The following is a 15,235-nucleotide window of genomic DNA, read 5'->3' as shown; positions in this document are numbered from 1 at the left end:
CCTCGTGGAGAGGTTAAGTCAGAAAACCTAAAATAACATAAATTCAGTGAACATCAGACCGATCTTTCTTCAAATATTTCTACAGGCGCGAGCAAATACATCTACCAACACTTGAGATCAACTAAACAAACAGAAACGGAAGCCGTTTCGGGGGGGGGGGGGGGTGATGACTTTCGGTTACTATTTCCTAGTTATTCATTTGCACACAGAGGTTGAGGCAGGCAAACTGAACTTACATTTTTCCAGCCTTCATTCACAACCAATCCGATAGCCTCCCAGCTTCGTACTTAATGCACGGACATGAACGGCGTCAAAGTTCTCGGACTGAAAGCATATTTCAGAAAAATGTCGAGCTACTCTTTAAATGTGGCAAGCAGCTGTCGACACGTCTTCTGCTCCAGCTGCACAAAGACGACGGGTATTATTGCTACAAAACGAAATCAATTTAAACGTCTCCACACAATGTATCAATGAATTCATTTTTATACAAACAAGGCTGGAAGAACAGCTATAAGGCCCTGGCTGCAGAGATTTCCTGAATCTTTCACAGTGCATTTATTGAGATAATGCAGCCAGCAGCGTTCTGAAAGTTTCCATAGCCTCTGAGGTATACTGACTGTTGTATACCTCTAACAGCTGTATATTTAGAATGGACGCCAAAGCACAATCCCATAAGAAACTCCTAAACCAAACCACATGGTTTACATCTACTTAGCAAACCCGTTTTTATCTGGAGGAATATACAGTAATTAAACAACACCCCCATGGCCAGTAAGTATATTCGCCATTAAAAGTGCAGCTTGCCCACAAGAAGCCATTTTGCAATCAACAAATCTAAGGTTATTTAACTTGAAGTGGAAATAATTACATCTTAAGATATGGCTGCAGTTCCAGAAGGGCCACCACAGCATTGCTATTGTGCGATACACTGATTAAAACCACCTTGCAGTGCGGGAAACGCCACAAGTCTCGGAACAAAAGGAATCATTTTCTCTTCTCAAAGTTTTAAAAAGAGAGAACAAATTAGGCCGTAATTCAACACCATTTAGTGTAATGCATGCTCAAACAAAGAGCGCTCACAAAAGCCAAATGGCTGCTCTTAAATCAGGATCAAAAATAGCAAAAAGTGTGGTTAAACTGCAACTTGGTGCACTTTTATCCCCTCCACTCTTAATTACCTTAATTACATTCCCAACTCTAATTACCGTGGCATTCACTTTTGCATTCTTAATGTTATAAAAAAAAAAAAAAAAAAAATTTACTTTATTATACTGAGAGTCATATGTAGAAAAAAATAAAGCTGTAAATCTTACTGGCTCATTTGATCACAACCTCTAATTGTTTGTGTGTGTAATCTCCAGCAATGGCATCTGCTTGTCAGAAAGTTACACTAAAGAGCAGCAGCATCCAGTTTTCAAGTGGTTTCACTGTGGAAATTCATCCCTGACCTGGAGGCAAACATTTTGCAGACTGTTCTACTTAGCAGGCATTCCACATGCAGACATCAAAGAGAGACTATTGTCTTCTATGCTAGCATTCAGCTCAGAGTTTCCACTCACTGAGAACGAAGCTACCTGAGCCAACCGGGTTCAGCTCAGCCATGACCTCTCATCTAATAACAACCCTTGTCAATAGCCTGTGAATTCTGATTCTGTGATAGTCACAGTTATTGAGGGGATATTACTAAATAATATCTTGGTCACATCATGGCAAAATGCCTGCATACTAAATAACAACATGTCTTAGGCAACTGAAGCCTAAAAAACTTCTTTGTCTTTAAAATAGTGAAACCAAACCAATCAGTGTGAAGAAAGGAAAAAAAAAAGGACACTTTGAAATAAATGGTGTGCACATAGCCTTTCAGACAAACATTACCTATGGCTCCTGCCAAGCACACAAAGCCAATATTGTTGTTCTGGCCAATAAAATTCGCCCTTTACTATATGCACAAGTTAATGAAAGACAAATAAAATGGGTGGAATATGCACTTAAAGTATTAGAAACTAAAATGATCCCTTTTCACAATGGTGAATGAGATTCATTTAGAGTAGTATATGCAATGTGCTTTCGATTATATCCAAGTTTTACCAGAGTGGAAACATTGCTGTCATCTAGGTAAGCTTGCTACAGTCATTTTAGTGACAGCGATGGCAGCGCAGTATGTCTAAGATGGTTTTCTTTAACACAGATTTCAGTGTCAGAGGTGAAGTCGCACTTTCCTGAAAACATAATAGATGGTCACCACTCTCATGTTGCGATCGCGAGATTAGCCTAGCTTAGCATAAACACTGGCAGCAGGAAACTGCTAGCTTAGCATCTAAACCTCTAAAGCTCCATATTCAACATGCTGCGCCTTGTTTGTTTAATCCAAACAGGCGGAATGGTATAAAAGGCAAATTGGAGCTCTATGTGGAGTTACATGCTGTGTACATTGTTGGCGGCAGCACCACGACTCCAGATGTTCAGCTAACCTCAGCTAAAAGCTTCCTGCATCTGGCTTGGTCTTAAATGCCTTCTCACACACCAGATCAGGCAACATTTTCATCTTCCTCTTGGCCAAAAAAAAAAAGGGAAATATTTACCAGAATGTCAAACCAGCCCAATTTGCAGCGTAACTATTGCAAAACAGCTCGCTGGTTTTACTTGAGAAGGAATTCAAAATAGCTGCCTTACCTCAAAGACCTCATCATCCAAAATCCGGGTGCCAAATAGGGTAATGCCCTCTGTGCTGATGACGGCCCTATCGCTTCTGGCGAGCGGCCTGGTCAGCTTCTTCTTACAGTCCACGAAGATGGTAACAGTCTTCCTCTCCACGCTGATAGCAACGCGATGCCACCTGTGGAGCAAAGAAGGAGGTCACAAACCATTTCCCATTTAAGAAAACTCCTCCTATGGATAAAGGACTTAGCTTTACGTTTTGGCGAAGGGGAAAAATCGATACCACTCCTATTCTTGTAAATATAAAGCTACAGCTTAGCGTACCCTAAAGCTAGGCTAACTGAATGTAAGTAATGTAATATGTAATGTTGTCTGGCAGTCAGTAACACAAAAGCACAAAACTAATACACTACATGTTAGCTGCTCTCCTCTACTTTAACAGAATCCCCTTTGCATACACACTTTAAGCTATGCTAATTAGCTTTTGTGTCATCTGAAGGCTGTCAGGTGGAGCTGTATTAAGCGGGGCTACTTTAGCTACAGTGCTAATGATGTTAGCTAAGTTTCGGAGACTCTTGTATCAGTATAACACCAGATTGTTGCTGTACAGTTAAGCAAATTCTGTTGGTCAACACTGACTGGCTGTGTGCATAAAGGTTTGGCTAAAAGTGCTTTTCTACAACACTGTCAATGTGTATGCAGGGAAAATGTGCTTACATTTTGTGATATAAGCTGTACAATCTAGTTATCTAAAAGCTACTCATTTTGCAAAATGGAAATTGAAAACATCGGCTGTGCATTTACATGTGTGTTAACATTTTTATTTATATAATTTACTACAGACAAAAAAAAAAAAACTCCCGTTGAATCATTTCAAGGCATTTCTGTTAGCATTTATGTAAATGATTGATGACAACTTTTAACAGTGATTTGTATCAGCTTCATTGGACAGCTATGCAAATTATGAAAACCCGGCCCTTTACTGCACATCACTATACCGCTGCTGTAAATAATCCGCAAAAGCAAAGGCTGTCATTAAATTGCTGCCAGCAGTTTATTTGCCGTCACTGTCTGACTTGTTCCATGTGGTATTAATAACTGAACAAACATATGATGATAATAACTGTGTGGAGCTCTGAGTCAGCTTTCCAGCCTGGAGAAGTAAAGCGTGTTCTGAGTGCATGAGAAAATACTTTAAACAGATTGGGTTTGTTTGGAGTAAAATATGACCTATAAATCTTTGATATAATTGTCAAGATGAGCCTCAGAACGTGCCGCTTTGTTTCTGAGCAAAGCTTCACCATAAATTGGAGCTTCAATTTTGAGCACTGAAAATCCTGGAGTTAATTTGGTTATACAGTTGGACACAGAAAAGCAAACATGACCCTCTTCCAGTGTGTGTTAAAGCCTTCTTGAGAAGCAGTCAAGTCACTTACTTGCCGTCAGCAAGGTTGATAGAACGAAACAAGGGGTACTCCTCAGGGGCAGGCTTGCCATGCTGGTCCTCATACAGGAAGACGGGGGCACGGCCCACCTCCACACCTAACTGCTGGATACCTTGCTGGTTGTATATGGACAGCAGGAAGGACTGGAGACCAGCCTTGGGCTTGATGGTAAACAGGATAGAGAAATCTTCCGGGAAAATGCCCCCTGGAGATGGAACAAGAAGTAGACTGGTATGCGTTGGATATTTAGTTGAAAAACCAGGGTTTTACAGCACTACTCTGCTTCAGATTAATCTCATTATACACATGGGAACTATCCAGCATAACCACAGTATTCTAATTAATTTAATGGCATCCAACTTTTGAGGGGGATGTCGGATCAGTAGCATTTTTCTCCATCCCTGATCAACCTTCTGTCTTTAAGTTTAAGGAATAGTTTCGCGTTTAGCGGAAACCGCAAGTTAGATTGCTTACACACTGCACACATTTAACAAATGAGATATAGCCCAGGTGCTTGGGGACTCTTTGGTTGTTTTAACCTCTGGACAGAACCAGGCTAGCTGTTTATGTAACTGGCTGCGTTATCAATCTTCTTCATGTCTTTCAGTAAGGTAGGGACGCGTATTTCTCAGAGAACAGTTTGAGCAAAATCTGCATGAAAAGTGTTCTGTTGCAATCAGACTCCTTTCTACCTTGCACCCTGTATTTACTTCTATCTTCTACTTGTGTAATTGCGGGGGCAATTGTACTGTAATGACTAAAGAGGGTAATGGTAAGTTTATTAGCTCTCTAACTTTCTCTTGCTCCCTAACTTTAAAACTAAAGTCTAGACAACTGGACCTGGAGCAGCGTTTATTAAGGAAGCTGAGAAAAGTCCCTGGCATGTTCTGAAAGGACTCAATAGGAGCGATGCAGCCACATTAATTTTACAAGGGCTGTAAATACAACAGCTCAAACAAAGGTCACATTTTTAAAGCCGTGACATGGCTCGGTTCAATGAAATAATAACTAATCCCAATCAAATAAAAGTCAAATTGTTCTGAGGAAACTTTGACACGTTTCTTCACGGCACCTCAAAACGTCTCACCTCGCAGGCTTAATTATAGTCTGCGAATTGCCTCACTGAAGGAGTAAGGTGCGCTGGCGATTTGAGCCAAACTTGACAGACTCTCTTTCTTATACTATTTCCACACTTTTCTTCTCATTTCTTGAAATCCAGCCAAATTAAAAAACGCCAACACACTGCACAGGCTGGGACAATTTATTTAACAGTACTCAGTCCATAATAAAGTTCTCTACGCTTTGTGGCTAAGACAGTTTTGATTACGTAAGCAAATGGTCACCGTTTCTACACCCAGATTTAAAGAAACAGCAGGCCTCTCGGGGATGTGACCTTTATTCTTATATATTATTTTGTATTTAAGCTTAAAGTAACATCATTTCTAATATTTCAATCGGCAACTTTACATCTGTCCGTGCTTCAAAGGACAGAGGTCCTCTCATCTGCAGTTCATTAGTGAATACTGAGACTATCTGATATCTCCTCCTCTGAGCATACTCATTCCTAATAAAATAAATATGTTATTTCTACGCAAACACCCAGGCAACACCTAATAAGTCAGACAATGCACCTATAGCATGATGTTTTCTTGGGTCTGCCGGCAACCAAAGATGAGGGAAGCCCCTTTATTGGAAAAGTTCAGTCTACAAAACATCACTAGACATTTTCATCTCATTGACTTTCTTTAACAGATTGAGTGAGTTTCACCAAAATATCGAATAACAAATGTCTGGCGATGTTCTTGCTTGTGTCATGTGGAAAATGACACGTGCTGAGTGACTCTCAACCCCTATGGGCTAACTGGAGCATCCACTGAAATTCATATGGACCGTCTGCAAATTAACTGCAGAAAGCATCCAGAAGCAAAGGGTTTCATTAAAATGATTAGCTCTATTTATCGTTTATTTTTTTAAAACAGAAATAGATTCAAGATGTATTTATTCTGACATTAAGTGGTTCAAGACGGTATGACTCAATAATTCTATCCAAACAATGATTTGGTTGAGTAGCCATGCAAGCAGTGTGGCTTCAGGGATGTGGGCCACTCTACTGCTTCTAGACACTTCTAGGTCTAGACTGAAACACATCTGCCAATGTTAGATGAATTCCTTTTATAATTGAGATTCATGAATCCCATTGAATTCATCGTTATATGTCAACAATGTATTAATTTATCTTCATTTCAAAAAAATGCAAAACCAGTGACTTTCCCATCATCCTCTCCTCTAGTTTGGCTTTTAATGATAACATTAGTTAAGGCTAAATTAAACTGGGGAACAGGGTAAACATTATTTCAGTGTGTGCAGCCTCACAGAGCTGCTAGCATAGCTGTAAACTCTTAGACGTGTCTAAAGGCAGGATAGCGTATTTTGCAATGGGATTATGTAAGTTTTTGCGCATATTAGCTGTTTTCTTGTATGGTTTTGTGCGCAAATATGGCGACAATGTCCATCAGAGTTCCTTAATTTTCACAAAAGTTGACTTAATTCAATTCAGATGCCAGATAAATGTGTATATTCTTCACTTCCAGACAACTGTCTTCTCTCCTCATATATTTAGTGTTCTTTGGCATTAAACACAAACACAACACAAAGTTTTCGGCCATATCTAAATTAATTCTGATTCAGCTTAATTGGAGATGCTGTTAATCCATGATTAATGATGTGTTACTTTACCTGGGAAGAGCTGTTTGGTTGGAGCGCTGATCTGAACATTTTTTCCCACTCGGTAAGCGATGTCGGGTTTGGATCCTCTCCGGACTGTGCAGAAGCCTGGGGTTTTCCGAACTCCTTCCGGAGAGCTCTGGAAGTCTAGCACCTTGAGTACATCCACGGGTTCAGCTGCGGAGGCAGAAAATTAATTGGTTAATTTACCAAGTGAACTATTTGGAAAATGTGTTTATCCAAAGTTCCTAAGTGCTTGGTCAGCATTTCTCACAGACAAATTGTTTGCTTAGTGTGCTGCCAAAATTGCCTTTTATGGCTGTTTTCATTGAGAAATGTAGTTTAGATTGTCTCTTACAGTATTTAACGCTGCACTCAGGAGTGAAGTCTGGTCAAAAATGAGCTTGTAGGTGAGATATTCTTTCAAAGTCAACTCTTAAAACTCTAAATAACCTTTACGTCTGCTGGAAAAATAGCTGCATGTTCTGTTAAAATATAAGTGAAGCTAATTAAATTTAATATTTATTAAACTAAATGGGTTCTGTGTCTGTGTGGATTCTCTCCGGGTATTCCGGCTTCCTCCCACCGTCCAAAGACATGATCATTAGGTTAATTGGTGATTCTAAATTGGCCGTAGGTGTGAATGGTCGTCTGTCTCTCTGTGTTAGCCCTGAGATAGACTGGAGACCTGTTCAGGGTGTACCCCACCTCTCGCCCAATGACAGCTGGGATAGGCTCCAGTCCCCCCGCGACCCTTCACAGGACAAGCGGTTACAGAAGATTAAACTAAATAGAGCAACCAATACATATATCATAATACATAAGTTACATGATGGATTTATTTGACTGTGTTATTAGTGTATACAGTATGCTGTATTTAATAGTATACTGTAAGTGATCAGGTTAGCGGTTAAGAAAAGCTAATCGGATCTGGCGTTTTGACGATAAACCAACATTTACACCCATTACACCCGTCGCCTGTTCAGGGACCGCTGGCCAAATCTGTCAGTTTCACCATTTGTTCGTTTATGAGCTGCCTTGGCAGAGGAGCATTAAAAATGTTAGGAACCATTCAGCAGACATAATTGCCCTCCTTCGTCCTCACCTCCGCTATTATTACCCCCAAAGCCAAAAAAGCCACAGCATCTTTGGGGTGATAAAAACTCATTGCTGCTGATCTCCAGGTCTTTGGAATAAGGAGAACACAGAGGGGGGGGGCAGATTTACAAGCTTCTTAACACTATTAAGCTCTTTTCTGTCAATGGACCTGGAACTCGGGGGTACAAGCTCAGTCATAAATGCGGCTTCTCGATTCTCCTCTTTACTGCAGTTGTCCAACTTTTGGTGCATTTCTTTAGGGGATTTAGGAAGGGTATGTTTTAAGGCCGTATAAACAGGAGTGTTGACGTACGGCGCCACGTTATCCGTGATTTAAAGGATGCAGGCTCCGAGCCTGTATCTACTTAAACACATACAGTGAGCAAAGGTCATTAATTCAAGATCATTAGAAGTGGCATTGGGAAGCGAATAGTAAATGCACATATTACACTCATGTATGCGTCTGAGAAAAAGCATAGATTTGAGGAACTGGCTTATAGTCTGTGACTGTGACAGAGCACCTCTCATTACTTGTGTTTCACCTTAAGCAACTCAACATGTTTGACTGTATAATACACAAAGGCACACAATACTGCAACAGTGCTATCGGATTCCATGAACACGGTAGCATCCGGGACGTTTACTTTAGCTTTTAAGTTTGTTGTTTTTGGCCTTTTATGTCTTTATTTTTGATGGGGGTGATGAGGGGGGACGACACACAGCAAAGGGTACAAGCTGGGATCGAAGCTGCACCACCGCAATGAGGACTATAGCCTCGGTTCATGGCGTGCCCTCTCAACCATGGTGGGGTTTTTGAAACTCAGGAAGATATTAGCTTAGCGCGTGTGACGTATGCTGCGGTGGGAGGGCCGCATGACGACTTCCGCGGAGTTCGGCACTAGAGTTTCTCGTGAAGTATAAATTACCTCACGGGCCTAGGAGCAAGAGTATGTAACAAGCTTTAGTATTTATGGGCCCCCTTTTAAGAATTTCAAACCAAATTTCAAAAAATCTAGCTCTTGCTGTATCTGTTCTAAGCTAACCTCAGCTAACTTTAGCCACCAAGTAATGCTGCAACAACAAAACCCCTAGTGGAAAACAAAAAGGATTAGTTTGATTGCTTTTCAGAAAGTCTTTGAAAAGCTACATAGTTTAACTTGAAAATAAGAACTGAATAAAATTATGATTGATTGTCGGAAAGCGTGTAATTGCAAATAATGCGTTGGAAGTTTCTCAGAAAATGACACATCAAACGTAGCCTGCCTCTGTTTTAATGACACAGACCACTTGTAATGAGATCTCAGGAGAAAGTACAGTCAAAACAAAGGTTTAAGGACTGTGCATAAATGCTGCACCCTTAGCCTGCCGAACAAACTAACCAGAAACATGATTTCTTCCAGTAAGAATGGGCAATTAAAGGTTAAACAATGAAGAAAATGAGAATACCAGTCGAATCTCTGCTCCAAACCAAACTCAGCCACGGTGCAGCCACGGTATTAAAAGCCACTTGTCTGACTGTTTCGAGAAAACCGCAGCAGGAACAACAATTGCGTCCAGACATCACATTAGTTGTTAGTCTTTTCAGTGAGTCAAGAGGCAGGATGTGTCCTCTTCAAAGTCCATGGAATGATAAACGTCTGACCAGTTAGCTAAAAAATCCCACAGGGACAGATAACGGAATTAATGTGAAATCCCCCTTTCCCAGATTCATGTGTTTGATACCAGTAAGAAGACTTTTAGATGCCCTGAAAATTATTTCAAGACATCAAACAAAAGTCTGCATTTCAGAAAATCTCCTCATTGACCTTATAGTACTTCACTGAACTCTATGAACCCGTAGGTAAGTTAAGTCCAGACACATAGACTAACTAAAATAACACACTGTATGGTGGTGGTGACAGTTATATTTGCAGACATTTTATGTAAAGGAATAGAGTGGTATAACCCCTTTATCCCCACCAATGGAAAAACCATCTGTTCTTTCCGTTGAGGAAAAATGTCGAGCCTCAATTGTGTTAGCCTACAGTTTCTCCATCATTTTTCAACCACTTCACAAAAACCTGTAATAAATGTTGAAGGAATTTTATCGGAAAAGAACTCGGCTGTATGTATTTTCCATTTCCTGAGTCATGTGGCACCGCAAGACAGGAAGTGCTGATTGTGCAGTTCCTGTTCCTTCGCTTTTAGCGACCAGGAGGGGGTCTGGGGGGGCGGAGCTATGGGTCCACATGCTGAAACCATTACGGCACTGGCACCGATCCCCATAACCCCCCCTAACTAAAACATACACGAGACTGAAGTGAGAGAAGGCCCCATCCCTGTAGCTACTTCTCCTGTGACCAGAAAAATAACAGCTTGAGAGGTGAATCAAACCCGTTTGATTTGAGCACATGCTCAGGGGTCGGCTCTCAGGTTTTGGATCTTGTGAAGTTGTCCAGATGGGCTTTTTCCAGTCAAAACAAAGGACCGGAGTCATTTTACGCCGATACTGATCCAGATAATCTCACGCCACAGTTCGTAGGCTCGATAGGTTGACAGTATAGCAATCAGGCAATCTGCACTAGCCTACAGGGAAATCCAGCCGAGCAGAATGCCTTTTCTTTTCATTTCTATAAAATTCAGTGCCATGGTAATGTTTATCAACTGAGGGAAAGGGGAGTGAAAAGAACAAGGCTTCATGACTGACACTGTAAAAAGAGCAATTTAACAGAGTAGGAGACCGAGTCGAGCACGGACAGAATAAGATACAAATGTGAAGTGCAAAATGCCAGGTTTTAAATCTCACACAAAATGCCCCATAAAAATGAAAACAGTCTGCGGCTCTTCTGAATATTGTCCCAAGCACAGAGCTACTGATTCTTGAAAAAAAAAAAGAAAGCTTGGACTAAAGGTCTCTTTGTGAGTTTCAGAATGCCTTTCTGCATTACTGCATACCTCAAGGCCTCATATATTCCAGATGTGCTGAATTGGCCAGGAACCCCCTCCCCTCCCCCTGCCCATCCACACTCCCTCCCACCCTCCCACCCACCAGGACTCTCTTCAGTCCCTCTCCTTCCACAACCATTGCTTCACGGAAGCCCTGAAAAACAGGCAATATCCCAAAACCATTAAGACCCCAAATGAGTGGGAATAGATTTTTCAAAACTTTTCAGCCCTGTAGGCCGCCGAGCCAACATATGCTGCGCTCTCAACACATCCGTAAAAAAAATGACTCCCATCTTTCCGAACCTAAAGAGAAATAAACCAAATTCTAATGAGAAGGATGTAAAACCACATGAGAGGGAAGACGGTTCTCTCGTGCTAAAGGTACCAAAGCAGTCTCTCTGAGGGGTAATTTGTCAGTCTTTCTGATTTTTAATGACACGTCGTCTTCCTGGCTGCTGTCTGGGACGTGTGATATACTATCTGCCATGTTAACAAGCTACTAACATGACAAAGGAGTGCGATTTCCCTTAGGCAGTGAGGCATGCAGCAACAAGAGAAGAGAGACTACTGTTAAAATCATTAAAGCAATTTCTCCAGCAGACCCTAACGCAATTAAAATACCACTTTCAGTTGTATAGGGAAAAAAAATGCTTCAGCTCTTCCCATCTCATCACTCATCAGAGCCATACAGTCTGATGTTTAAGTTTAGACTTGCGATTAACTTTCAAATCGGTGACATTCTGACTTCATGTCTCTGCGGCTCTGCGGTCGCGCAGAAGCATCTTGGGATGTCTTGTCGGTCTTTTTCGTGTCACTGCCATCTACAGAGAGCTGGCAGCATAGTCAGCAATTAAAGTACGTTGGAAAGCCTGCAAATGTTTGCAAGCACATCATGCAATTATGGCTGGTTTAAATATCTGTCAGAGTGAAGAAAGATGGGCAATGGGCAAGCTTCGCCAGTGTGGTATTTGCTTTCATGATCTTTTCATTTCGCATGTCTGCAATTTGTTCCCCCCTGAATGATTTCTGTAGACCAATGGATGATACTGATGATGCAGACAGAATCCATTGCATTAAACAAAGGACTGGTTACATTTTCATGAAGTCATATTAAGTCTTTTGTTAAAATAGCTTTATTCCTGTCTGGTACAAAAAGTCAAGTATTGAAGGTCTGCAGGATAACAGATGTCGAAACCACAAATATTAAAAAGAAGCATGGTTCCACACAGGAAAAAAAATAATAAAAAATCACAGCATAGATTTCTCTATGATTGCACAAAGGAAATATGAAAGAATTTAATGTGACCCACATATGTGTTTTTAAAGCAAAGAAAATACTCCAGATTTTTCTTTTTTTCTTTTTTCCATCAACGCCCCTTCTTGGACTAAGTGGAAGCCCAGATAATGTGGAAAAATGGTGATCCTTCAGGCCAGAAGATGAATTTCACTCGTCCTGTGCCCAGTTATTATATAAACTTTAAGAATCCATCAAAAAACCCATATATTTAAAGTAACACTGTGCTACTGTAAACTACAGTATGTTGACAGCTGTCAGACTGTGTTATTAATAAGGCAAGTCACAGCTTATCAGTCAAAATAAGACATGGTTCTGAGCCAGTGTTATGACTATTATGAATTTGATTAAACTATTTGGCTCCTTTTACACTGATAATTTGTAAAAAACCTAATGCACTGACAGCTAGATGGTGGTTAGATTACCAAATGTCGTGCGTAAAAGCTATGCGTAAAAGCTTTCCAGTAGTGCTTCCAAGTGATGAAGTGGAACATAAATAAGCGCGAGGCGTTCTGATAAACTCCGGATCCAAAGCTATGCACTTGAGTCTAAATTACACTACTATCGTTGCTACTAAAGAGCGTCATGATTGCTCACCGATCATACTTTACGCACAGTTTTTTGTTTTTTTTACGCGGACCACCGGAGGATTTGTGTCAAGAAGAAATCAATACTGTCAGCCCTTTCCTCGCTGGTCACACCTGGACGGCAGACATTACCCTCAGAGGAAAGAGACGGCAGCATCTCCATCTGCTTGTGCCAAGAATATTTCTTAGGTCACTTTGTCGATGCAACATGAGTTTGGACATATTACAACAGATTGTATGACGTTAAAGCTTTAGGCAAGTTTGAATGCAACATCTGTGACAGTCACTTACAAAGCCTAAATTCAATTTAAATATCTATCTATTTATTTGGAAACGATTGCAGTCACAAGATACAGCCTTAGTTTTGTGTTACCCAAGCAAAAAAAAACTTTTCTCTTGATTCCCTCTAACAGAACATAAATCTTTTGGATGACGTGGAAAAGGTCTACTGAAAATGTGTATAAACTGAGTTAAGGTGAGTTTAATTGGCGGCGCCTGGCATTCATTTTAATAAAATTTGAGAGCCAGTTGGTGGCTACTGCCTGAACCGACTGCTACCTATGGGCTGTCTGCCAGCCTCCAGGACGTTCTCAAGCTGTCCTGGATGCGGTGGACCTGGCAGAGTAGCTGAGGTGTGAAGCAACGTGCAGCCTCTTACCTGCTCTGACACTGGCAGCCTGCAGGATTACAATTAACGTGACGACACCGGTTAGCGTTGGATCCCATAGCCACCTTTTCGTTTTCCACCTGGTGGTCCACCTTTGCATCTCCATGGTGAGCGCCCGCAGCTGTAGGCTACAGGAAACGGGCGGCTGTCTTTAAAATTCGGTCCCTTCCACAAATCCACAGAAGATGTGCTTATACTACAACGCCATGTGTCAAGGTATAAGGATGCCTTTCACCGCCGGACTGGGCCCTTCAGATGTGCTCCCCCTCAAGCCCAGCACTCACACTGATGGTAAAAGGGCTTTCATGAAAAAAGTGCAAACCACTCCGTTCCCTGAGAGCTGCGCACCGCGAGGAGGCAGGACAAACGCCGCAACACTGAACCTGAACCGACAGTAGGATACTGACACTGGAAAATCCTCCGTTCATCAAATCACCAGTCGGGAAAGTCGTCTGCGAGCCCGCCCCCTGTGCTTTGGAAGAGGTCTAAGCAGCATCAAGCGGAGCATCTCAGAGCAAACTAATTACAGGACGCAGTGCAGAATACAGGTTACCAGACTATCCTAGAAGCACTGTTAACCACATCAAGTCTAAGATATACAACGGTACAACAAATAAGGGGGGTTGCCTTAATTCTCAGACTTTAATAAACAACAAAAAAAAGAAGCTTATAGGAAGGAAAGGGAGCAGAGTACACATAAGTAGGACTAAATTAAATTAAACACAGCATAGTTAGAGCAAATTAAGCTGGGGTGGAGCTATTATTTTAGACGTTTCCTGAAAGCAAAAGAATGTGAAGAGCGAGCCTCAATAGCACCAGCACGGGCCAGTGGATGATATGAAAGCCTCTGTGGCCAAAATGAAATGTTTTCCAGACTTCCAGAATTTCCTCAAGGAGCTGTTAGACTTTCTTTTTTTTTTTTTTTTTTTTTTTTTTTTAAGGACAGTGGGGCTTCTGAGGCCTGATAACAATTAAAGGTAAACTATGTCATGGGACAAAGAATGGAAGTGCAGGGGACACATAGAGAGCTCTCCCTGCGATATGAGCAGAATGAGTAGAATGAAAGACTGCGTGTGTGTGCAAAGGCAGCCATTGTCACGCAGAGCCAAACCACATCGCAGAAAATGTGTCAGCACTGAGATGTTTTAGGCACGGACCGAGCGGGACACTGTCGAGGTGGAGAACACTTTGCACAAGCTTCGTGCAGATGTGACTGAACAGCAGTTGCCTGGCCCGCGCAGACGGATTAAGAATACAAATTATGGATAATAAAATGCAGATTAATGACAAAATGCCTCAATTTAGCATGACAGCACTGGCATACGCATGCACGTGTAAGCGTGGCTTCAATTAGTTATTTTAGACATCAGGGCGTGCAGGATTAGCCATCTGATTTATTACGGACATTTTTAAATTATTTATGGAGGGAAATTTGCTGAGCATTTCCATATTCGTTCACATCTAGTTGCAGCTTTGTATAACAAGTTTTGGTAGTTCCTGAGATGATGGATATGTGTTTTTTAAAAATTGACTTTTGACTTTTCTTCCAGATTGGGAATGTGAGCTGGCAATGACTATTTCACCATTACAATAAATAGATTTCAGTGAAGCCGAGTCCCGATATTTAGCAGCCAAAGTGTTTATAATGTTATAATTTAGTGCGAGCGTTGGCCCAGTACGTTTACAGGCGTAAACAAGCCAAAATTCCCAAGAGTGAAAACTAAAGCCAACCTGGAAATGCCTAAAACTGCAGCTCCTTGAATGGCCACTTGCGGGTTGACTCTATAGCTAATTTCTCCATTTATGACACACGAGGAGAGATTTTTCTTGCATAACT

At 41.3% G+C, this 15,235-nt stretch overlaps 1 protein-coding gene across 5 annotated transcripts in view; it reads right to left on the bottom strand.

Moving 5' to 3' along the window:
* Positions 1-14,254, bottom strand: part of LOC311489502 (collagen alpha-1(XI) chain-like) — an 80,219-nt gene extending 65,965 nt beyond the window's left edge. For all 5 annotated transcript variants that reach the window (XM_084546610.1, XM_084546612.1, XM_084546611.1 and 2 more), the window contains exons 1-4: positions 13,390-14,254; positions 6,840-7,004; positions 4,095-4,308; positions 2,674-2,836 (exon numbers count right to left, since the gene is read on the bottom strand). In XM_084546610.1, the coding sequence (XP_084402736.1) occupies positions 2,674-2,836; positions 4,095-4,308; positions 6,840-7,004; positions 13,390-13,504 (657 nt within the window). In that variant the 5' untranslated portion in view covers positions 13,505-14,254. The remainder of the gene's footprint in view (positions 1-2,673; positions 2,837-4,094; positions 4,309-6,839; positions 7,005-13,389) is intronic.
* Between the last annotated feature and the right edge of the window lie 981 nt (positions 14,255-15,235).

Source organism: Chelon labrosus (assembly GCF_963514085.1).
Source record: "Chelon labrosus genome assembly, chromosome: 6".
NCBI lineage: Eukaryota > Metazoa > Chordata > Actinopteri > Mugiliformes > Mugilidae > Chelon > Chelon labrosus.
This window is presented reverse-complemented; position numbering and strand designations above follow the sequence as displayed.